Here is a 26117-nt window from a genome sequence, read left to right on the forward strand (position 1 = left end):
GCCACCTGATAAGCTTTACCACAGGAATTAAAGGAAACAGCATTTTAAAAAAATAACTGACACTAAGCAGGTCACATCATAAAGACAAATTTAATTTTAATCCAAATGGGTCAAATTTAAAGAGAAGCAAAAAGAATGGTAAAGTGTTTCTAAAATAGAAACAGGTGGGTCTATGATGACTGAAGATGGTTTGCCATCACCCGGCCATTTCATCCTATTATCCCTTTCTTAACAGTCTAGACCAGATTCCATCATAAATAGCAACAAGTAACATATAATGAATTCTCCAGAATGCCATATCCTGAGATAAATGCATAAAAAGGTTTCTTGCATGACAACACAAGGGTCAATGCATGTCAATCAACTAAGGGTGACCTATAGACAAACATCACATCTAGCTGCTACACTATTGCCCTGACTACAAGTAACATGGCTTTTTCTCACACTCACTACTTTCATTTATGAAAATCTCTGGATAGCAGCTGGGGACAGCAGTTCAGGAGGAAAGTAATATCTTGAATACATGCCAAATAATCAAAAGCAAACTATCACTTCTGGTTCCATCTCTTCACAGGACAGGAGTTCAAATAAGAACAGATGGTACCTTTATTATCTATAACATAATTACATAATCATTTAAAAATATACATTATTGGAGACAATTCCATCATTCCAGAAATAAATCCAATCATTCACAAAACCTCACCGTTGGAAACCTTATACAGAGGAAAAGTGCATAACTTCACAATACACAGTTTAGCATAAGACTGACAGGGAAAAATTATTTTAGATAGTGGATATACAGTAAGCGATTTATGCACGTTTCCATTTTTTAAAGAATATGTAGAAAAAATGACACATCAAATCTCACTTATATCCATTCCAATTGAATTCTAATCAAATGTTGTCACTAAATGGGACTCCAAGGGGCATGACTCTCTTCCATAAGTACAAACTCTAAAGCCTGGAATGTACTGCAAATATGCTGGCCTCCCTCTTCAGTTAAAGAAAGAACAAATAGTAAAATGAGTTCAGGAGTCATACTTTCCAGGGGAACTCTCAAAAGAAGCACTCTATGTTATTAATCTTCTACTCTACAATTTCACTTTTAAGACACAAGTTAAAGCCACGTTTTTTAAAAAAGTAACCAAGCATGTTTCTTACATATTTTTCATACTGTTCATATACGGAATGAATGGGACGCTTAGTCACTGGTTATTTTACTTAAGATATTCCTATCTGAATACAGACTTACCTGATATGTTTCTTTTACTAATAACATTCAAATTATCTATGCATGCAATAATAAACACTAAGCATAATCATACCATGGTATCAATTTCCTTAAAAGGTAAAGCTTATTTCAGGCAAGGTCTGGCTCAAGGATTAAAATAAACACACACAGCAGGAAAGTTGTAACGTATATTCTGTTTCTTCAAGCCATGAAATATATATTTATTTATACATATATACTTATAAATAAAAAAACAAGAACTGTCAATGAAATACCCTAGTTGTACTGCGCTCTAAGAATTAAGGTTATTCAATTTTTTCTTCTATGTGTTAATGAACACCTTTAAACAACCACCAAAAAAAAAAAAAATCATATTTGAAATCCAAGGTTCACAAAAATGTCACAGGGGGAAAAAAGGAGAGGAAAAGAAAATATGAACCTAAGATGATTCCAGCAGGGAAGAAAATTTCCCACATACAAAGGTATTAGCCATGAAGCAAGGGAAAGCCAGAGGCCTCAGTATGAAATTGGAGCTCCCTGAATTCACACTCAGGGCATCAAGGCAGGGTGCTCCATCTTTCGTTCCAGCTGAGCCTGTGACCTACAGCAATTTTACCTGCAAGACTTCCCACAGTCAGTCCAACCAGGTGTAGCTCGATCAGAAATGTGTTTAGCAATCATATGAACAAAGAAATGAATTTCTCTAATCACCTGCCTCAGAGAAGCATTAAAATTCTCAATCTGAATCATCACCCTTTTAACTAATTACAACATTGGTTTAAAAGTGCAACTAGGCTAGTTCTCAGCATTCGCCATAGTACAGGATGGTTACAAGTGGTAAACGAAAAATTCTGATCTCAGAACGATTCGCATTTGCATCTAAAATGCTACAATGAAACCACATAACTCCCTCCTCAAAATGTTTCATGTGACGTCTCCTTGAAGTGGCTTTCACTTTAGCTATGTGTGGCTTCCTTTATTTGCTTTAGTGACAAAAATATGAACATGAATATAAAGAAGCAAAGACTCTAAAACAAAGGCCAACAGTAGATACCACAGCCAGCACTAGATTTTTTTTTTCATGGTTTTAACCTAGAGGAAAAACTCAAGGTCCAATAAAAATACCTTCTTTATGTAACTCACAGTTAGCACTCTTTTTATGTTTTAGATTAGTTTGTCTTATAACACAATGATAGGGTCAGCGGTGCCAAGTAAAGCCTGGTTAACAGTCCCATTGTTTGTGAACCTCAGCTACATATTTCTAAAAAGGAAGCCGATATACTTGCCCCATTAGAAAGCTACATTTTTCTCCCACAGGAAAGGCTAATGGTGTTCCACTAAAGTGATTTCCAGCAGTAACAATATTTTACATAAAAACAAATCCCTAATAAACTCTATTTTCTATCAATTCATTGATACCAACTAATGAATGTGGCCTTGAGTATACTTGAGCTTAGTGTCATGGTGGTAAAAGTCCAGGATCTAGAGTCCAAACACCTGCTCCACCACTCACTCGCTTGCATGACCTTGGAAGGGTACTGAATCTCCCCTAGTCTCAGTGTGATTAGAAGGCTAGAGCTAGGTAATGCATGTGCAGGGCATATACATTAATGTTATTAACATTTTTAGAATACAAAGCTCGTGTGTGTGTGTGTGTGTGTGTGTGTGTGTGTGTGTGTGTGTGTGTGTGTGTGTATTCACTTTACTATCTATTTACTTTGAGAGAGATCCTATGGAGAAACAAAGTAGCTGACAAGTTAACAACTGTTCTCTTCAAATATAATCAGGTGAAATAACATATTACAAGACATATGCCATTAATAAACACACCAACTCCCTAACCATTATCGACGGAAAATTCATTCCTTCCACTCCCTGAAATGACAAAAGATTAAAGGAAGTCTCAAGGCAGGCAAAGGCACTGGAAAATTGTTTTTAATTTATCATTCTAAAGTACAGCTATAGAAAAACACATCAATTAGGTAAGGAAAAGGTCAAGGACAACGATTACTCAAGCACCTCCCTTTTTTTCTTTTTTTAAACAGAAGCCACAAGTTTTTTATTAACACAGGTGGGATTTTTTCCCATGTTATATATGCAGAACCTAAAATAAAGATTTGTGAACTCACTCATCCACACTGACTGGCTCCAAAAATTCATTTGGTTGCCAAGCTTAAATAAAGGCCTAGGCAAATCTACTAAGGACATAAATTGGGGCAAATAACTAGAAAGAAGAGGTAAAAGAATCCATATGTTTAAATAAAAGATCTAAAAAGCCTAGAAGCTCATATTATATTATTAGCACAAGCTAATGCTTGTGCTTAGAAGTGTGTAAAATAATTACAGAATCCAGAGTAAAGGAGACCTGGCTTATACGTTTACATGAAAATGCCTGGGGAGATGGATAAGGAAGTCAGGGATTCCATAAGTCAAGCGTACTAGAAAAAGCAATCCAACCTGGGCTACGTTAATAAAAAGTATGATATTGGAGGAGAAAAAAAGCAAGTACTGCTATCACTACGTTTTCGTGATGATCAGATATAGCTTTTCCAGTCAATTCGTTTGCTGGAGAGATAAAAACAAAGATTAATTATGTGCCAGTCATCATGCTAAGCCTGGGGAGATGAAGTGAATAGAGGCTTGTCCTGGAAGATTTCACAGTTAAAGAGAAAGTTGTGTTGCAAATGTTTGTGATACCCTGTGTGTACCAAGTACAAGAGGAAGCACAGGCAGCTATGCCTGAGGGGATCAGCAAAGTAAGTTTTACACAGAAGAAGGACACAGTAATGAGCAAGAGTGTTCCATGCAGAGGAACAACAAACAGAAAACCATAGAAGGTATCATTGGGATTTTTAAGTTGTTCAGTTTAGTTCCATCAACTTTATATAGACCAAATAGCCCCATGCATGCAGAATACACATGTAAATAAAAAATGTTCTCCCTGCTCCCAAGAACTTATATTGTAATAAACTGAAGACACTTAAAGTAAGTTCAGCACAATGTGACATACTCTATATATACTGTAAATATTTTTGATATTCAGGCAATAAGGGTCAAATCCTATAATATAAAGAATTCCTAAAATTCAGTCAGAAAAAGATCACCAAACATGGGATTAGCTGAATCAGATGTTCATTTTTAAATGATCACTCTAATGATAATGAATGTTAGAGAGGGGACAAGTTTGAAAACAAAGAGACTAATGTTGGGAGGATACTGCTGCACTGGGTGAAGTATTTAAAAGATCTCAACTGAAGGACAGATTTAATTAACTGGACAGATGGTAGTCACATTGCGCCCAGGATAGAAAACACAGGAGAACAAACACCCCACTTTACTTTCACCATATCCATCCACAGCAACTGCTGCATATACGGTTTGAGAGAAAGATCCAGACAAAAGACTAGATAGCAGATACAGATGTGTTAATCATCAGCCTATAAGCAGAAGTAAATCCTATGAGTGTAAGGAGGTGAAACTGCCTAGAAGAACTTGTAAAGGGATAAAAGAACATTTAGGATTCAATCAAGACGAGCTGACAAGTCAGAAAAAGGGGAAATCCAAGAAAGACAATGAGGACAATGTTTCTGGAAGAAAGAGGTGGCCCACCATGTCAAATATCACAGAGACCAGCAACTGGACAGTCATTGGTGACCTTTGCCATACTGTTTCAGAGGAATGGTAGAGGCCCCCAAACTACAATGGATTTGACAGTGGGTAGGAGGTGACAAAGTATATGCTTTAATGCAGGTTAATTCTAGAAGAAGAATGCTGCGCTTTCAAGGGAGCTGTCCAACAATAAAATAACAATACCTAACAGCTACCAAGGGCTCTTTTTGAGCAGGCAGTAGGGAAGGCATTTCACATACAATTCCTCTCCTGGCTACCACCACCTTCAAAATCAGTATTACTGTTTCCACTTTTCAGTTAAGAAAAATTGGGTTCGGGATGATTACATAACTTCCCCATGAACACACAGCTGGCACATGGAGAAAGGAGGATTGAAATGCAGGTTCTGTCAAACCATAAACCAGTACTCTTTCCACACTCTGATGCTGCCTCCCCATCACTGGAAATTAGGGGGGGTAGGGGGTTATTAACCATTTTACAGGAAGGTTTTTTTTTCTTTTTTGGAAGATAGCTAACTAGTTGACTTTAAAAGTCACTTCCACCTTCAACAGCCCATGATTCTCGCATATACTTTGCTCACAGGTAGCTGTAATAGCTACAGAATTTCAGATCTAAATGCTCATCACTCCTTTTGCAGCACTTTTTATGCCATCTTCACTTTAAAATAAGCCCACATCCTAACAATGTGCCTATCATGCTACACACAGAGAAAATTAATATCGGTTCCATTTATTTTTGCCAAAAAATGAAAGTACAGTCTCTGAAGACCGTCACTTCCGTTTCCGCACTCCACAGCATGCTGCATCTTCTGCTATTAAAGTAATTATAACTTATATTGTGATTTGCTTTCGCACCTCACACTGGACAGTAACCTTCAGAGACTGTCTACTTTATTGTAAGCTCTGAGAACATAGCACAGAGCCAGGAAGCAGGGGGCACTAAAACTCTGATGCATGCATGCATGGACAGAACGGAAGAATGGATGGAGAGATGGATGGTGTGGTAAGTGAAGGAAATAATATTTTTTAACAGCTATTTTACACTTGATAATGGATTATTTAATCTATTTACCAACTGGGGGATATTACAATGATATACTTGAAGGAGGCAGTATGGAAAATCGAGTGGTACAAGAGGCATGGGATATGGATTTAAAGAGAAATGAACGTTCACTCACAAAAAGACTCCTAAAATACAGGATTTTTCCTGGATTCAATACCACCCAAAGGCAAAAAAAAACAACAAAAAAAACAACTAGTCAATTCACTAAATTATTTTTTAAAGATCAGTTACTTTCGAAACCTCTATCAAGAAGGCCAATCTTATCCTAAATAAGTAATTTATAATGGAATTTCAGGTATGACCCCCTAGGAGATGTTCGAGGAGAGAAAGTTTCATAAGGAACTTTGAAATCACCCCAAAAGTGCCTACCTATATGTTTCAAGATCTATTCAATCTACAGATCTGGCTAGCAAAGGTCTGTTCTCTACTCTCAAGTCTCAGACTTTTTTTTCTCTCAAGATGCATATGACATGACATTCACTTGCACAGAACACTAGCATGAGTGAATCCAGGTTCTAATAAACTATCCTCAAAAATGCTCACGGAAATGAAGGCAAACACTGCCACAGCTCACAAGAATGTCTGATTTCCACTGTGATTAAAGGCATATCGGTAAGATGAAGAGGACTGCAAGCTATGCAAATACCCACCATGACAGCTGCAGCTCGCATCCTCTCCCGCATGAGGAAACACATCAGGATGAAGTGAAAGTAGCATTTTAAGGCTGAACTTGAATCCACCCTAGTTTATATATAGATATTTTAAAATAAGTCATTTGCAAACTTCTGTATGTCGTTATCAGTAGCTGTTAATACCTCACAGCTGAGTGTAACACAGAACTGTGTTGTGACACTGCAGTTGGAAGCCACTGGCCTCTTTTAGGCCTCGGTGAAACTTAAACTAGTTATCAAATTACGATCGGACTCGCTGGGTTAGCCAATTTCAATGGCCTTAGGAGCTGTTTATCAACAACTATTAAAGACAGAGTGTGCCAGAAGTTAGAGCAGGCAGAAGAGGCAGGTTTGGGCTCTGGTCAAGTCGGGTGCTGAGGCGCCTTCATGGTGTGATTTGAAAAGTAAACAAGGAACTTGGCCTGTCCTCAATTACCCCACTAAACCACCGTGGTGTCAGGCTATCACACTGTCTTTAGTACTCGCCTGTATTACAAATAAAAGCAAGCAAAATACAAACAATGCCTACAGAAGTCACTGGTAAAATGCATTTGCTAGCCAGGTTTTCTGGAAAGCTCCTAGTTACAGAGCAGATTAGGTATTCGATACCTTAAAGCTGCAGATGCAGCAGGACTGGGAGAAGATACAATTGAAGGAAAATTCAGTAGGAAGGGCACGAGAAGTAAGAGCATCCCGACTCTGGGGGTCCTCACCCAGAAAAGGGACATCATGGGATGGATGCTAGACTGGGCCCCCCAAGTGGAGGACTTGCGTTCCAGGAAGTTTAAAGGTTAGCACAAGAACAGTGAAGCAACCGAGCCCATGGTGCTGGAGGTTCCACAGAAGGAAGGAAGCCAAGATGAACCTTTGCCCACTTCCCCAGTTTCAAGAGACCCTGACAACCTGATGTGGTTTTCCAAGAAGGCTACTGGGATGGGGAAAAGCCCAGAAACCATGACATGTGGGAAAAAGCTAGAAGAGTTAAGAACAGGGAAGCTGTTTTTAGTATCAAATAAGCTCTCTTGCAAAAGAAAAGGTTCATTTCATCGAACTCTGTAGGGCAATGCAAGGAACAACAAACATGTATGTCAGAGCATCAGACTGAGGTCAAACATTAGGAAACATCCTGACGGGCAGAAATGGCCAGGATAGAGCAGGAGATCTTAAGAATTCGGGAGCTCCTTCTCACTAGATATGTTCACAGGCAGTGGAAAACTATCCCTCAGCGAGTCTGGACAGGGGTTCCACACTGGGGATAGCCTGAGCTAGATTTCTGGGGCGCTGTCCCATTCTAGGAGTCCGATTTGTTCATTGTGGTTAGGGTCAGACTTGAGCAAGTGTAAGAGATAAAAGGTTTCCCACATAAACTCCGATCCCTCTCACCAGTTTACAATCAGAGGACTGGCTCCAGGCTGGACAGGAGTTAGATTTCCAAGGTTTCTTCTAGCTTCAAATTTTCATAATTTTAGTCTCAGATTTACACCCAAATAAATGAGGATCATGTATTCTCTCTATTCAGAAGATCCCCACAATGCATTCCAGGGTTAAATGTCCTTGACTGGTTATAAAAAATAAAAAATAAAAAAATCACCTAAATCCCTAATGCTTCCGAACAGTGTTTTCTCTTATCCACTTGATAGTGGTAACGGATAACATCTGAGTGTGATCCGCTGTAGAAAGAGACTTTTTAATATGTTAAATCTACAGTTTAATCACCACTCAACCTTTTCTTTTTAAGACTGAAGAATCTCTCAGTTCCTGTCACAATTTAAAATCCTTTAGTCACTCGGAGGGGACCTCTTTTTTTCCCCCCCAACATATTCCAAATTTTCTACATCTGTTTCTAGAAGTGCATGTGCAGTGAGACACAGCACTCATGTAGAATTCTGACTAGAGGTGAAGACAAGAGCGATTCCCCCCCGGCTGCTAAACGCAGATCGGCGAAGGTTGACAATGATGAGATTTTTATGTAGGAATATAGTTTCCCTAGTCTTCAGCTCCTTGAAGGAAAAGTATTTCTGTGCTAGGGAGACATTAAATCCTGGCTCATAAACCAGAGCTGGGAAAGCCCCGGCTGGCCTGCTTTAACGGGGAGCCATATGACCAAGTCTGGGCTCGTGCAGATCCATCTGTGGTCCTCTGTGACAGCCATCAGAGCAGGCAGCTCACCATGCTGCCTCCCTGTTGCCTCCCTGATCCCAGGGCCATGCTTTCCTCAAAGCATTCACCATGCAGATATGCCATCAGGAGAGCGGACTCACAAGCAGCCTGTAGTCCCGGCCTGAAGACTTTTTAGTATTATGACACAGACACCTCATATTTGGGCCTGCAGTACATTGTACATCTCTGTTTTGGTTCCTACACGTATTAACCTTTATTCATTTGGATTTGCGCGTTTCTCGAGGTAAGCAATATGATTGTGAAGTGGACTCTGGGCCTCCCAGATGCCTGTCACAATAGCTCACCCCCACAGCCTGGGATCATCTCCAATCTTCCTGAGGAAAAAAAACATCACCTAACTTTGAGTAAATCGACCTATACACCCTTTGACACTGACTCACTGAAAACTAAGCACTCCCTGGGTAAGCCACTATTGCCAGTTATGCTTCTGCAGGCTGGCTATTAGGCAAAAAACATACAATCCCAATTATAAAACAGAGTATTTCAAAACTCATGTGAAAAACACCTTCTCCAGGACGGGCACTTACAAATCAAGAAACTCCTCACGTTTGTGAGCCACCCATGATTTAAGATCCACAAAATTTCAAAACAGAAAAGAACGCTATAATTTAAAATTTTAAATCCCTCTTATCCTTTATCTATTATTTCATTCATTTAACAATCGTGTATCAAATGCCTGTTCTAGGAGGCCCTGTGCTAGGGCTAAAGATACAAAGATAAGTGGAACCAACACCCAGTCTCCTGGGCTCTCCACTTCTGGGGAGGAGAGGCAGTCAGGTAAACAGATCATCACAGCAACATGCTCTATTCAAGGTGTCCGCTGTGAGACTGAAGAGACTGTGTCCCTTCACTCCAATGAGCGAAGGTATCAGGAGATGTGGGTCCCAGAGGAGGTGACATTTGAACTAAAGCTGTAATATAATGAGAATTAAATGATGAGAACTGTTATCATGCCAATAGTCAGACCCACACAGAGAAGGTATGCATGTACTTTAATTTATTACCATTAAATATACATAGCAGACCAACAATGCCAGGTTTAATAATAAAAAGAAATTTAATTCCTTTATAAAAAGCAAAAAAAATTATACCACAAACTTGAAGCCCTGACTCAGGTTCTGTCATTTTAAGAGAATATATTGTGCTTTTAATTTAATTTGATAAAATGGCATAGCTCACAAGATGTTTAAAACCAAATGTCAATGGATGGCTTAAAGCCCACTTAGGAGAACATAAGGAGTCAGCAGAGTTGGTGCCACCTTTTTTAACTTCTCACGGCCCCTGTATCTTCCCACTAGATAGCCTCCAGTGACACTGGGGGGGCAGAGAAGGGCAGGAGCTTATGCTGGAGAAGGCTGCATTTCTGGATTACAAAAGCTTTACAGAAAATGATGAATTGAGACGTAAACAAAGGAAGAGAATTTTGCTTTGTTTTGGTTTCGATTTTTCGTGTTTTGTTTTTCGTCATGAGATTTGCCAGGTCATTGTTCTCTTCAAGTCCAAGTCTGGACAATAGTTAAAACATATAAATCACCCAATAAATCAAACACTGAATGATTAACATATCTTTTCTCACTCGTCAAAAATTGATCGGCCTAAGGAGAAATACAACAGAAACTGAAAGAAAGCTTTCAGGTTCAAGTTAATATGCTAGGTTGAAAAGGATTTAGCCTTTTAAACTCAGCTGGCATAAAGCCAGTCCAAATGACCAAACAACAAAACTGCCCTCAATCTGTGTCACCTTCGTAATGCCTTCTTCTCATACTCCATTCCCTGATGTCGCTGGAGAAGGCAGCATTCCAATTAACCGCGCAGTCACCATATAGAGCCATCTACAGAGAATCGAAATTTATATAACGCACTCAAAATAAACATATAATGTGTCTCCATTTATGGCTTCAGGAGACACGTGATAATTGTGCATTGCCCAAATCATTCAACAAGAATTTATTCAGTGCCCAAAGTGCAAGGCATTGAGCTAGGCACTATTAGCTAGGCACTGTATTTCCCAAACTAAAAGTTTGAATACACATTTTAACAAATCATTTTATGTAACTTCCAAGTAAATGCAGCAATCTTGGGAGATACAGTTTAGACACTGACATACTAAAATTTCCAAAACATTCCAATACTACACAGAGACAACTGAACATTTTAAATCAGAAGTAGCTGCTCCTCCCAAAAAGAAAAACTGGAGCTATACAGTCACTGTAGAAAGAGACTCTTTAACTCTTAGAATCCTGGAGCTGATGGGAAATATTTTTTAAATTTAGCTCCATATGAATAAAATATTCTCTCTGAACATCAACCATCATTCTTCGGGTTTCATAACTATAGAAAGTATCTGAAATTGACTAACATTGAAAGGTGGTATGTCATAATCTGGAGGCAGCTGTTAACGTAAATCTTTGGTAATTTACTTGTTTGTTTTGCTCTTTTGCAGAGACATGCAGAATTTCCAGCTGTAAGGGATAGAAGTTCAAAGAAAGTCAGAGAGACCACCTTTTAAAATAGAGTTGAATATATTTTGCTGTGAGGCAAAAGCACAGACTAGGGAAATAAAAAGAAAAACACAAAGTTCTATTCCTCTCTATGATGGTCTCAAAAGGAATCCATCCAATTCCAAAAACATATAGCATTTTAATAACTGATAACTGCTTCCTCAGAGTTTGTTTTTTTTTTTTTAAATACCTGCATGTGCACTTGTGAAATGGATTTGAGATTCCAGCAATAGGTCTAAGCCCTCAAGTTGATAGTCCACCTGCTTTAAGCCACGATTCACAATCCCTAACCGTGGAGGAATATGAAATTTTTAATTTGATTTCTTATATGAAATATAATGGATGGCTTATCAATGAATACAGGAGATGGAAATATTATAAAATAAAATGGGTTCAAAATGCCAAAATGCAAAGAATATTAAAGACAGTTTACAAACTGAAAACCTGTTTCAGTCTACATCATTCCTACCTGATGACTGTATTTTAAAAAAGGAGTAGATCGCCTAAGAAACACTGGCTCCTGGGCTTCCCTGGTGGCGCAGTGGTTGAGAGTCCGCCTGCCTATGCAGGGGACATGGGTTCACGCCCTGGTCCGGGAGGATCTCACATGCCGCGGAGCGGCTGGGCCGGTGAGCCATGGCTGCTGAGCCTGCGCGTCCCGAGCCTGTGCTCCGCAACGGGAGAGGCCACAGCAGTGAGAGGCCCGCGTACCGCAAAAAAAAAAAGAAACATTGGCTCCTATTTTCTAGAGCTTTCCCTAGAAATTAACAAAATCCTCAAACCAGAGTAACAATATGGGCCATTATCTGTAGTTCAGACAGTCTTACAATAACACCTTTCAAAATAAAAGTAAATAAAACTCCTTACCAGGAGTGTACGCTATTTCTATTTCTACGTATATATTGATATGAATAGAAAACAGTTTAACAGTTTTCCTTTAGTAAACTTCATGCCAAGATCAAAACAGATTTACCATCAGACTTTAAATTTCTGCTAAATATAAAGATATAAAAGCTTCTGCTAATAAAACTATTTTATATAGCCAGTAATTCAATAAAGAAAATTTCAAAACAAAATGTGATATCCTAAATATTACTAAAAGAAGTGACAGTTTCAAACAGATGCTCAAGACAGAAGAGCATCTTTGCCAAAGGGAAGAATTTGCTTACACTCACCTCCATTCTAGTCCCACCTGTGACCAACCATTCTATCTATTCTGGCTCCATTTCTTCAACCATAAAATAAATGTCACATGAGCTACCACTGTAGACCCAAGGCATTCATGAATTTCAATATTAATGGTCCTGACTATTCTTGAGTGACCCTGAAACACATTAACATGCTGTCATTTGTAATTCTGTGTCAGCAGTGACTGAATTGCCATTCTCAGGTGAGTGGACCAAGGGTAACCTTCCAGGCTCTCAACTCCCATTTGATGATCTTCTGGTTCTCACAAGTGAGTGGCGAGTACAACTGCTGCCCATTTACACAGAGGACAAGTAGCCTGTGATGCTATTAACACGTAACAGTGGAATTATAGGAAGCTGGGACTCAAAATCTCACTGTATTCCTCTTGAACATCAGGAGAATGCTACACTAGAAAGCTGCTGAAAAAATTAACAAAATGATTTTTTCATATCATTTAACTGGATTTGCTAAAAGGAGACTATGTCTAGAAAAATGCTGTTTTCCAATGAGGTCACTCTAAGTGGATTCTTTATTTGGTTTCATAATTAGTTTCAACTTTACACATGGCTGACACAAAAAAGGTAAGGAAAAGCAGAAGAGGCCAATTATAAAAGCTATAAACGCACACTATGTCAGTCATATTTCATATCTCTAAAATTACAAATAAAAGCACATCATAAAGAAACAAACAGATCTTAAAAGGCATATTTTGAAAGTAATCTAAACAAATGTCAGAGTAAACCTCTAACTACAGCCTAAGGTGTTACTTTTTTCACATTTTAACTGGATGTCTTAGATTGTTCTTTAAAGCAGAGGTTCTTCCCACAGTTCCCAAAAAACTATTATTTTTTAAACGTTAATTCTTCTAACTGATGGCACTGGAATTTCCCTGAATCCCAGCTGCAACTGTTGCCTTAAGCCTTAAGTTTACAGAATGTTTTGAAAACAATGCACTTGTGTTATATATACTTTATAGTGGAAATCCTGAAAGGATTAAGGAAGAGATCAATCTAATTTGCAATTAACAGCATTAATTTGCATGCCGTTCACTAAGTCCTGAAAAGAATTTGTTCTCTTTTGAAGGATATTCACCATGCCCAAATCGTGTTGCTTATAGTATTAATTAGATTAGCAGTCTGTCCCCTTTCTTCACATCCAGTGCTGATGTAAACTTCAGCCACCAAACAATGACATTTAGTCAAAGTTTCAATTAATGACACTGAATTAATGCAGTTTTACTATACTCAAATGGAAAACCAGATACATGGAAAAGCTCAACTGATGGTAACAAACATCAGTAAAATAAATTCACAATGAGCTCTTCTTGACACACTGCAAAGAAATGGTGTTATTTAAAATTCCATTTCAAGATCCAAACATGACAGTTATCACCGATGTACCATATTTTTGTTTTCTTTAAGTAGTATTACCAGCCTCATTCAGCTAGAAACACTGGTGGCTTGAATCCCTATTTACTTAACATTTTACTTAGCTACAATCGTCTTGCTTATAAGATCCTAGATAGCTTTCCAGAATTTCTCTATGTGTACTTTGTCTACACAAATACTATATAAGCTGACAATACACAGAAGGACAGCTCCTTTTTTTGCATTCCCAAGAGTTAAAAGCAATCTGACATAAAGCACAAGGGTCCCCTAACTAGAGCTTTTGAGAAATTCCCCAAAACACTTCCCAGGAATTGACCCCTCAACAACCTACCATGGTATCTGGAATTTCTACCATTTGGGTTAAGGTAAAAGGCCCATTACAAAATACCTGGAGATGGGAAGAGAGGAAAGGGCAAGAGATTTAACAAAGCAGCAGACTTGTCACATACAGTTCGATTTCCTCCAAGTGTTTAACTGTCATATAAGCAAAGTTCTACAGCCCAGCCTGTAGGGAATGTTAGGGCCACACGAAGAAGAGTTAAAGACAGGAACAGGCAGGGAGACATGAAGGGAAGCCAGAGTTTGGAACAAGGCCCGTGGAGCACCACTGAAGAGAAAAAACCAGACTATGGGTTGTATTAAGGGAGGAGAGGGGGAAATAGTTATTCTTCTATTTTTGACTTCTGTCTTTTGCCTTATAATTATACAATGTTTCTTTTTAAAAATATAAAACAGTAAATGGATCAAACTATTCTGCTTTCCAACAAATGGCACTACCAAGATGTTTTCTCTGAATTGTTTTACTTTCCATTGTTTTTATGCAAGAACAAACAAAATGAAACAGCCCAAGTTTTGCTAGATGAAGTAACTTTCTGACGTTATCTAAACGAATGCTTTTCCTCTCCAATGCTGCCATGCCCTTCCATTTTTAAGGTTTAAAAACTGACCAGGGTCTGTGAACACACTCAAGAAGATGCTGAAAATCTGAAAAACTACAGTCAGTCGAGACTAAAACTCAACCTGCCTACTTTTCTAAAGTTGCATTCTGGAAATACAAATCAAGAAAGCTGTCACATCATCGCATTACTACAAACAAAAGCACAAGCACAGCTTTATTTGTAAACAGCAGTTTGTTATACAACAAAAGCCAGATCACACTAATGAAGATAACTGTAAACAAACGCCATGGCCGCAGTAATAATGATCCGAATTCTTACTTCTACTTGCGAGTCAATGTTATCTGTACTTTATAAAGTGAAAGAATACTTAAGGAGCACAAAAATTTCACTTGCCTAGTTTAAAAACATGAGTCAATCTCAGACCACTGAGATAAAAGTTCTAACAAAATTTAGAGTAAAGTCATGGTTTCATGGCTTCGTGAACTATGTCTTATTGAATTTTTGTAAATGTGAAAAATCGTTTGGTAACCTGTATTCCATTCTGCAAACATGTACTTCCTACTCATTAAGCATATACATATGTTTTCACGTGGAAATGCTATGTCATAGAAGACTGATAATCAAAATAGATTGTCATCTCAAATGATGGTAAAAATCATATGTATGACAAAATGTCAAATCCAACTTTCAATAATGCCTCTTAAGCCAACCATATAAAGTCTATAAGAAAGCATAAGAGGAATAGCAGTAGTATATCCACCTTAACATCAGGATTCATCATAAAACCTTTTCTATAAACAAAATTTCACATTTAAAATTTCACATCAAGATCCCTATCAAAATATATGCAAAATTAACTTTTCCTATTTTGAATCTATTACATCCAACTGCATTTCAGTTCTGCAAAAATAGGTAAACCAAATTTTTTTGAATTATCGGTGGTCATGTGTATGTATAATGAAAAGCCATTTATGATAGTATGTATATAATATAGTACTGTAAAAAGGCAAGACAAAATAGCCATGGAATGGTTCAATGGGCTCTTTCACATCAACGGGTAAAGACATCAAGCCAGAACGTATGAACAATTATTTTCACGTTCTTCACTTGATGATAATTTTACATTTACATTAAGAAGCCACACTCTGCGATTTAAAACAGAGAACTGACCTTATGAGTACACATGAGTGTTTTCTAATTGCTGACACATTTACTGCTATCATTTTAATTGTAAGCTTTACATCAAGTGTTTTGAAAAAAGGTAATCTCAACATACAGATTGGCGTTACACCTAAACTTCACACCTTAGGGAGATATTTGTTATTCTCTGATATTTCAGCAAAAGGTCTTAATTTTTGAAAATGTCAACAGAGGCCCTTAACACAAAACATAGTTCTTTTGAATGAATGTGAATTGACTGTTTACATGAAAATCCATGCCTGCAGAAAGAACAGCTGTGCATCAATAGACCTATTTCAAGTCATTTTTTTAGAGATAATACCTCCTTATTTTGATGGGTCTGTGAATACTGCACTGAAGCAGGAATGATTCTAATAGAACCAAAACAAGAGAAGAGAGAAGACACACATACACACACTCACACGCACATTACTTTAAAAAAAAAACTGAGCAAACCTGAGTGAAGCAATGAATAGTTCCGAAGCCCCATAAGGACTTATGCATCATGCATGGTCTTCAGACTGCTGGGTTACTTCACCTAACTGCCGACTTCATTGCCTTGCACTCTACTTGCATGCTCAGGCCACATTAGATACTATCTCTGTTCGGCACAAAACACACAGGCGTATATACACACACACTTTCTCTCTACACCGTCCAGCGCTGTTTCCAATTCCAGAGGCCCGCTCTGCGCGTAGCCCGTGCCCATCCCTACTCTGCTCCGCGTCCTGACTCCAGGAACGTAGGGATACTACATTTAGGGATACTACTTAATCCTGGTGTATCTGCTCTGTGGCCTCATCCTTCCAGGATTCACGGGATGGTTCCACCCCCACTCCACCACGGAATACAACGGAGTCGGCGGATTCGCCGGTGCGAGAGAGGAGACCACTACCTGTCCCCTTCCTCACCCCACGCATCCCGGCTTCTCTTCGCCAGAAACCCCAGGGCCCTCGCCGCCAGGAGTCTGTGATCCCGGGGGGGAGAAGAGCCAATGACAGGAATCAAATAGCCCGTTAACAAGCGGGTGCCAGGGGCACGGAAAAGTGAGCGGGGTGAGGTTACCACCGGGGAGGTGTGCTCCAGCAGGGCACCCTTCAAGAGCAATGACAGCTCGGCGGGGGCAGGCTGGGGGCGGCGAGGGAGGCTGGGGAACCGCTTTCCGTGTCTCTCTCAGGGCCTGCGGGGGAATCCCGGGGCGGCAGCGGCTGGGCTCTCGGGTCGTTCCCCGCCTCCCACGCCCCCTGCGCGTCCCCTCCGCCACCCCCTCCCTGCGGCCGCCCCCGCCCCGCGCGGAAGGAAGCGCCGGGCTCCCCCCACGCTCTCCCGCTCTCTCGCGAGTCCTGTGCGGGCCCTTTCAGAGGGAAGGGAAGAGGGAGGGGGCGCGGAGGGAATTGCTGCAATGGAGCGCCGAAAGAACCCTGCCCGAGCAAGGCAGGCGGTGGAAAGCCACGGCCACATAAAAATGCCATATTAATTTCTGAAAAGCCATAAATCACCCCTCCCTCTGCAAAAGAAAACCATAAACCCGATCCCATGCAAGACTGCGAGCAGCCACCCACTTCCTATTTCTGTCACAGCAGCTACACCCTGCCAGCAACCACCCCCCGGGCGCCCCCTCCCGCCACCGCCACCGCCAACCCCGCCACCGCCTCCCCTCGGCTCAGCCATTTGCCAACTGACGCCCCCGTTACATAAAAATGCCCCAAGGGGGGCCGGGTGGGAAGCCTGGGGGAAGGGCGCGCGAGGGAGGGGGGTTCGAGGGTTGCACAATATCCTAGAAGGTCCGTGGCTGGAGCCGGGAGAAAACCCGGGGTTGGGGGAGGGGAGGTGAGCCGCCCGGCGCCTGCGGCACACTGTGCACCCGGGCGACCGCGGCGCGCCGCTTACCTTTCACCACCCTGTCGGTCGTCGACAACTTGGGATCAATTGCCTTGGGCTCGGACATCTCCGGCCGCCGGGGGACAGCGACGCGCTGCTCGTCCGTCCTACTGCACACCCCGACCGGACCGGCGGGCCAGACACTCAACGCCGCCGCCGCGCTGCAAACCGCTTGGCTGGAGGTCTGGGCTCTGAGCTGGCTTGAAAGTTACTGCCTTCTCCGCGCGTCCCTCCTCCTCCTTCGCCGCCGCCGCCTTCACTCCTCCTCCGCCGCCGCCGCCAGCCCCGCCGACTCTGCTCCGGGCTGCGCGTGTGTGGTGGTTATTTATTTATTTTCTAAGCACGCCTCTCGGTTCTTCTTTTATTCTTGGGGGAAGGGGGATGGGGAGGGGAAGCGCACACACGAGCACCCACCCCGGCACGGAGATCGGGCACCGCGGAATGGAGCCCCACGCGCGCACACTGCCGGGATTAAGACCGATCACATGGGGAGGGCCGGGGGCGAGGGAGGAGAGGCAGGGCCGCCGATGTCAGTGCCACCAGCCGCGCCTCAGCGTCCCCGGCGGCGGAGAGGCGGCCGCCGCTGCTGCTGCTGCTGCTGCTGCTGCCGCCGCTGCCGCTGCTGCCGCTGCCACTGCTTCCCCACACAGAGCACCGCCGCTGAAAGGCGGCCGCCGGAGACGTCCCGCCGCCGCTCTCGGCCGCGCTCGCCTCTGCCTCCCCGCGCTGCTCCTTCACTCACACAGGCACAGCCGCGGAGCTCGGCAGACACAGTCCCTGGCGCAACCTACCCTCCGCCACCGCCACCGCCGCCGCCGCCGCCGCCACCACCACCGCCGCCACCGCTCCCGCCTCCGCCTCCTCCCCTTCCTCCTCCCGGCCCCCGCCTCTAGCTCTTCGGCAGCCTCCTCCTCCCCGCGGAGCCCGCCCCCTACTCCCCCGACGTTGGAGCTGCGGGCGCTCATTGGCTAGTGTGCGCGTCACTCACTGCCAGCGGCGCTCCCCTCTGGTCCCGCCTCCCGCTCCTCCTCCTCGTCTCCGCCCCCCGTTCTGTTTTCTCGCGGCTGCCAGTCGAGCGGGTCTGCTGCCTCCACCGCCCAGTCTCCGCTCAGGTGTCACTGTTGCTGACAGCCCAGGATTAGGGAAGGAGAATGGGCAGGGGGTCGCGGCTGGAAGGAGAGAGGCTCTACCATGCCTCCCCCAGCCCCATTTGGCCTACTCCCCTGGACCCCGCACACACACCCCGCGCCGCTCTGGCAACCGTGCCAGGTCGGCTGGGTTAAGCCGCAGTGTGAGTAGCCAAGTGCTGAGGGTGTCTCCGGGTGTGTGCGTGGCCCGCGAGAGGGCAAGAAGGGAGGAGGCGGAGGGAGGAGGGAAGGGGGTGGGGGTGAGAGGCGACCGAGAGAGGGCGGAGGAAGGAAGAGCGCGAGGAGCTCCGGGGCCCGCCGCACAGCTGCTGTCGCTGCCTCAGCTGTCCAGAGAGAAGCGCCAAAACGGGGACGAATAAACAACTTACCTTGGAGAGACGGGCTCTGCCTGTGATGGGTGTACGGTGGTTTTCCTGTTGGGGCTTTTGTGGGGCGTAGTGTAGTGGTTATTAATGTTTCCCACCCGTGCATCCACACCTTCCGACGAACAGCCGCTCCCGAGTGTCTCCGGCCAGGGACGTGGCGGAGAGTGCGGGACGCTATAGGACGGGGGACCGGGCTGTCCACTGAGGATGGGGACGGGAGTCCAAGCGACCCTGGGCAACTCTGAGTTACCTGGGTCAGCCCTGCTGGTCTCCAGGGAGAAATGGGGATGCGAGGGCGGGAGAAACACCAGAGAGGGTCGCCTTTTCCCTGTTGACACTGCACATCCCGCGACTGGTCGTAAATGGTGACCCCACGTCTCCCTTCCCATCTCCCTTCCCAGCACCCGATACCACCTGGTGCTTCTGGTACCTGCAGGGCACTGAAGCCCAAAGTGGGTCCCCATTCTGGTATCCTCCCGTTGGAAGGAGTGTAGAGGATGGATTGGGAGGTGTGGAAGGCCAAAGCATGACAGTGGCCCAAATGCTCCCTTCTGACCTGCCTGCTGCGCCACAGAATGAGGAGCAGGTCTCCCTCTGCAACAAGGTTCCTCTCCACAGCCCCTCTCCCAACCAACCTCAGCACCAAGGACCAAGGACCAGCAGAGGCTGGGGACAGGGATTAGATTAAAGTTCAAACCTGAGGGCTTCCCTGGTGGCGCAGTGGTTGAGAGTCTGCCTGCCGATGCAGGGGACATGGGTTCGTGCCCCGGTCTGGGAAGATACCACATGCCGCGGAGCGGCTGGGCCCATGAGCCATGGCTGCTGGGCCTGCGCGTCCAGAGCCTGTGCTCCGCAACGGGAGAGGCCACAACAGTGAAAGTTCCAACCCGAAAAGAAGTTTTAGGAACTGTCTGATGACACTGGAGTGTGGCTTCAGCGGTGTGGCCTGCAAGGAATAGGAGCTCAAACTAGGAGGCAGGTGAGCCTCTATGGAGGCCTTTTTAGCAAAAGGAGACCACGCAAGGTATGTCCCTGACTTAGGGAGACTGCCATTGGCTCCAAATTCTGCTGCCCAGTTCACAACCCTAGGATTGTTTTGTGCTAATTAAGCAGACAGTACATTCAGTAAATATGTATCCTGCTCTTTTTATATGCCATACACTGTGATAGGTAATTTGTGTGGGGTGGGGAATTGTAAAGGGCCCTTGCCAGTAATAAAGCCTAGTCCAGTAGAACTGTCATAAAAATATGAGCTCTGAGAGGCCAGTGTATTGCCTCAGGAAGGGACTGTTAACAACAGCCCCCTGAGCACAGGCAGAGCTAGTTGCTAAAGCAGATTTGGGAAGTTGGTCCCTGGCCAGATGGCACACAGCAAGGCAGGGATGCCAAGACCTGTGGGTGAAGAAGAGGGCCTGCTTGAGGCAAGAGCAGGAAACCATGTCCAGGTATGCTCACTTCCAATGCCGCAACGTTCTTTCCCACATATTGCAAACAGAGATACAGCTCCGACCATTATTTGGACTCACTTTTCAGGTTTTTTTTTTTTTTTTTTTTTGCGGCACGCAGGCCTCTCACTGTTGTGGCCTCTCCCATTGTGGAGCACAGGCTCCGGACGCACAGGCTCAGCGGCCATGGCTCATGGGCCCAGCCGCTCCACCGCATGTGGGATCCTCCCAGACTGGGGCTCGAACTTGTGTCCCCTGCATCGGCAGGCGGACTCCCAACCACTGCGCCACCAGGGAAGCCCTCAGGTATTTTTTTTAAAAAAAGAAAAAAAATACCTTTGAACCAAGCTCAGAGACTTAAAAAGTCAGCACCATAGAAAAGTTTTATGAAACAGATAGGAAATTAAGGCACACTTTTCAGGCACACCCTTCAGTCTGCTACAAGTCTAGGACACCTCCTAACTGAGGTATGTGTGGTAAAAAAAAAAAATGTTATGAATCATAATCACTTTATAACACATCTTATTATCATCATGTGCCTTTAATGCGTGTGTCTGGTTCCACACTGTTGCAACACAGACACATCTTCTTAATCAAAATTAAACCCTACTCTAAGGAAAACTAGACAGCAGCATATTAACTAGAGACTAGTTATGTCCAAGTAGCTGGCCTACTGATAGAGCCAAATCATCTTTTTTATTTAGATATTTTCAGGTGTCCTACTATCTGCTACTGACAATTTTTTTTATTCTGTTAGATTGCCCAAGCAGTCCTTGATTATGTTACCTCTTGCATCAGGTCACCTTAGACATGGAATTTACATTTTCAAAAAGTTACTGCAATTCCTGGATGCTGACTTTGACAATGTCCTCTATTTATGGAGAAAAAGAGAAAAAAAAAAAGCCTTGCCAAAAAAAAACTTACTGTCTACCAAAAGTTGTATTTCCCCTTCTTTAGTATACTTCTCTCTGCAAAGCATCTGTCTAGGTAGGGACTCCATTTCCCGGCCTGCACCTGCTTGCATCTGAGTGGGTCCATGAGACTAGTTCTGGTCAATGGGCTGTGGGCTGAAGTGTTTCATCACTTTCCAGCTAAGGCCGTTAAGCAGCAGATATGCATTCTCTAGCCCATGGGCTCCCGTCCTATAGCTGGATTCAGAGGCTTCTAGGGTCCTGGAGGAGGTGTAACCTCAAATGGAAAGAGCTCAGTGCCTAAACTACCACATAGAGAAATGCTGCCCACCTACTAGAAATCTGCATTGGACTTTACATGAAGAAAAAATAAACTCTTAGTGTTGCTCCATTGAAGTGTGGGGATATGTCTGTTAGGGGAGCTAGTATCACCAAATTAGCACACAAAATTTATGTTTATTTATTTATGTTAGTTCAAAAAGTAAAATCCAGAATTATTGTGTATCTGTTATATAACTACAAGAAGACTAAAAATATTCTTATTTTTTTAACACATGAGCATCAAACCTTGTTTTTTTATAAAGAACTATTGATTTGCCAGTTGTGTTTCGAACACCTGTTCTGTGCAAGGTACTGTGCTGCTAGATAATGCATAAATGTATAAAGGAGTCAAGATTTAGTCCTTTCGTTCAAGGATCTCAAAGTCTTGTTATACAAGAGTTGTACATATTTTATCTCTGCAAACATTTAGGTGTAAGGTGCTACTTCATCAAAACTAATTATGAACATAAATATGTATGAGAAAAGAAACTATTGAGGATTTGGAGTCATCTATGCATTCAAATGCTCCAAGTCACAGCTTACCTCCATTGGTACAAATTATCGTAAATGAATAAATGAATAATGTTTTAGTTTGCTATTAAGTGCTCTGCTAGATCTAGAAGCTTTTTTTTTTAAAGAAAATAAATAAAGATATTTCATTTTGTATCCTGTTTTGAGAATAACCAGCTTTTGAAATTTTCGACTTTCCTTTGGTTCTTGGATGAATTACTATCATTTTGACTTTAAGAGCTGAATAGTAACTTCCGGTTTCAACTCTTCTGAGACACGCACTTCGTTCTGAGTAGTTGATGGCAGACAGCAGCATGTCTGACCTATTCCTACCTGAGATGAGGGAGCATAGTGCTGAAGGACCTAGTAGACAGCCAATCCTGGCAGAGCCATGAATATGTATGAGAATTCGATTTATTATCTTTAAGCTAATTCCTATGACATGGACTTTTAACATGTTCTACCCTATTCACTATAGAGTCTCTATGAAATATATATTCAACATGGATTTTATTTGAGGTTTAAACTAAAAGTGCTTCTTATTGTTTATCTTTTGGATTGCTCTTGAAATTTTATTGAGCCTTGTTTTTTTCCAGAAGATAGTTTTACTCATTTAGGAAAATTATTTTTCAAAGAACATGAAAAATTGTTATACCAAATGTATTCAGGAATAAGTATTTTTTTTTCCTCCGTCAGGGACCAATCTATAACTTATGGAATTGTATGCTAAGTTTAATATGGAGAGGATATATTTTATGTAAAATTTGGCAAGACTATGGGCAATCATTATTAATTTGGATTTAATAAACATTTTTATATTTGTTTTATTTGTATTTATACCTTCATCTCATATCCCAGTTCTGGGCACACAGTAAACGCTCAACACATTTTGCTGAGTGAATTTTAAAAGTCTATTGTCATCCAATATATGAGGCACTAGAGTAAGTACCACAGCCCCTACTCTCAGGGATATTTTAATATTACTAATATATATATAAAAATATTTTTATATCTATATATTATATCTATATATCTATATCTATATATATATACACACAAACTGGAGAGAAATCTTATAGCCCTTTCTCCTAGATAGTTTGAATTCTAATTTTATTATTAAATAAAAAATTATGAATAGATTAATGGTGTCAAGTCATAAATGTTCACATTTAAAATAACTATATACGTTGTATTATATTGATAATCTAAGAACTATTCATGCTGTAAAACTTTATGTATTCTGGCTTTTCTAAACTCAGAATAGTTGACCTGAAATGAGCTGAAGTTTACACTTGAAGTGCTTTGAGAACAACTTCAAGACCAACATCAAATGACTTAGCAATCAAACTAAAGATACCATGTTGTGGAAGACCTGATAAATCAATTTAGGACAAACTTTCTCAAGCCCTCTAAAAGCATATTTGCATATACAAAATCAATATAGTAACTAGAAATGAGTTTCACTCTTTAAAGCCAGGAGAAATTTAACCTTACCCCAAGTAAGTTTTGCCCATTATCGATTGGAAATTCATGAATTTGCAAGTAAACATTCTATTAAAAAAGAATCTTGCACTCAGTCTAGCCATCTTCCCATTTACTTCCAATTAGTGGGGTTTTATTTTGCTAGTATTCATGGTTATTGGAAATCCTATATTCAATAGGCATTTATTGAACACCTATGCACATCAGACACTGGGAATACAGTAGGAAAATATCAAGGTCTCTCCATTCATAAACCTTACATTCCAGTGAGGAGAGACAGATGATTAAAAGTAACAATTAAAAGCAATTACACATACAGGTGAACGAAGTGGTAAAAATCACGTACAGTGGTAACAACACTGGAAGCAGTGGTTGGCAAAGTGGTGTTACTGTTGTGGACAGATTGTTTAGGGAAGACCTCTCTGAGAAGGTAATATTTCAAGAGATTCAAATGAAGTAAGGACAGTATCTATGCAGCTATCTGGAAAGGGAGTGTTCCAGGTTGAAGAAACCACGTGTGCAAAGGCCCTGATGTAAGAGTCTGACATTTTAAAAGAACTGTCAAAGGAGGTCAGTGTAGCTGGTGCACAATGAACTAGAGAGAGGTACAAGATGAGGTCAGAGAGGTGATGTAGGGTCAGATCATATAGGGCCTCGTAGAACATAAAAAACTTGTAAACATTATTCTGGTGAAATAAGCAGTATTTTATTAGGAAAGGGATATGATATGATTTAAACTTAAAGAAGATCCTCACTCTTTTGTAAGAACTGACCCTGGATGCAGTGGTTGGAAGGGAGCAGGGGTGGAAATGGGAGCACCAGGTAAGAGACTATTGTCACAATCCAGGCTAGAAATAAGGTACTTTGGATTATCGAGTTTAGAAGGAAGTAGTGAAAGCTATCCTATTCCAAATATATCTTAAAGCAGAGCTAACAGATTTGCTGATGGATTGGATAGACTTTGTGGGAAAATAAAAAAGAGGAGTCGAGAACTCCAAGGTTTGGAGTCTGAGCAAAAAAAAAAAGATGGCGTTACCATTTCCTGACAGAGGTAACATTGGAAATGAAGAGCATATTTTGTGAAGATCTAAAGCTAGTTTTAGATATGTTAACTTTGAGATGCATATTATATGTGGACGTGGAGATGGCATATAGGGAATTGTATATACGCATCTGGACTTGAGAGGAAAGAGCCAGGCTGGTGAGTAGTCGTGGCATTTTAGTAGTTCTTTTTTTTTTTTTTTTTTTTTTGCGGTACGCGGGCCTCTCACTGTTGTGGCCTCTCCCGTTGCGGAGCACAGGCTCCGGACGCGCAGGCTCAGTGGCCATGGCTCACGGGCCCAGCCGCTCCGTGGCATGTAGGATCTTCCTGGACCGGGGCACGAACCCATGTCCTCTGCATCGGCAGGCGGACTCTCAACCACTGCGCCACCAGGGAAGCCCTTTAGTAGTTCTTTATTTTAGTTAGGCGGTAGGGAGAAGAGGAGGGACCAGAAAGGAGTAGCTTCTGGGGTAGAAATGTGGTATCTCTGAGGTCAAGCAAACGAAGTGTCAACAATGCTGAAGATTTGAGTATAATGATAACTGAGAATTGACTACTGGTTTTGACAAAAGGTGAGTTCACTGGTGATTTTAACAAAGCAGTCTTTATACCTATCTAAAATAGCACCTCATCAGTCTCTGCCTCTTTATACTAACTTAGCCCCTTTTTTATATTTATAATTACTTGACAGTATATGTGCCGGTATGCTATGTCTGTGATGTGTTTGTCCGTCTTCCTGAAAGTAGATGACATGACCCTCGAGGGAGGGGAATTTGTCTTGTTCCCATTTGAATCTCCATGGTTAACAGCTGTTTATTGAAAGAATGGGCTTACAATGCTAGCCCAGGTTAGTTTTTCTTATTTTCTCAGCAGTTGAAATAAGCATTTCAAGGGGGTTGGGGGTGGGAGGATTAAGTGAATGTGGTCAAAAGGTACAGATGTCCAGAAATAAGATAAATAACCTCTGGGGATGTAATGTAAAACATGGTGACTATAGTTAGTAACACTGTATCATATATTTGAAAGTTGCTAAGAGAGTAGATCTTAAAAGTCCTCATCACAAGGGAAAAAATTGTAAC

General features: G+C 42.1%; 1 protein-coding gene across 3 annotated transcripts in view; it reads right to left on the bottom strand.

The window, feature by feature from the left end:
* The window catches only part of PPP3CA (protein phosphatase 3 catalytic subunit alpha), a 297373-nt gene extending 278673 nt beyond the window's left edge, over positions 1–18700 (bottom strand). For 2 of the 3 annotated variants that reach the window (XM_004263566.4, XM_033401986.2), the window contains exon 1: positions 17824–18700. In XM_004263566.4, the coding sequence (XP_004263614.1) occupies positions 17824–17881 (58 nt within the window). In that variant the 5' untranslated portion in view covers positions 17882–18700. Of the gene's footprint in view, positions 1–16389; positions 16439–17823 lie in introns of those variants that run through there. The other variant, XM_033401991.2, reaches the window with a different exon arrangement.
* Between the last annotated feature and the right edge of the window lie 7417 nt (positions 18701–26117).

Source organism: Orcinus orca, chromosome 4, assembly GCF_937001465.1.
Source record: "Orcinus orca chromosome 4, mOrcOrc1.1, whole genome shotgun sequence".
Classification (NCBI taxonomy): Eukaryota; Metazoa; Chordata; class Mammalia; order Artiodactyla; family Delphinidae; genus Orcinus; species Orcinus orca.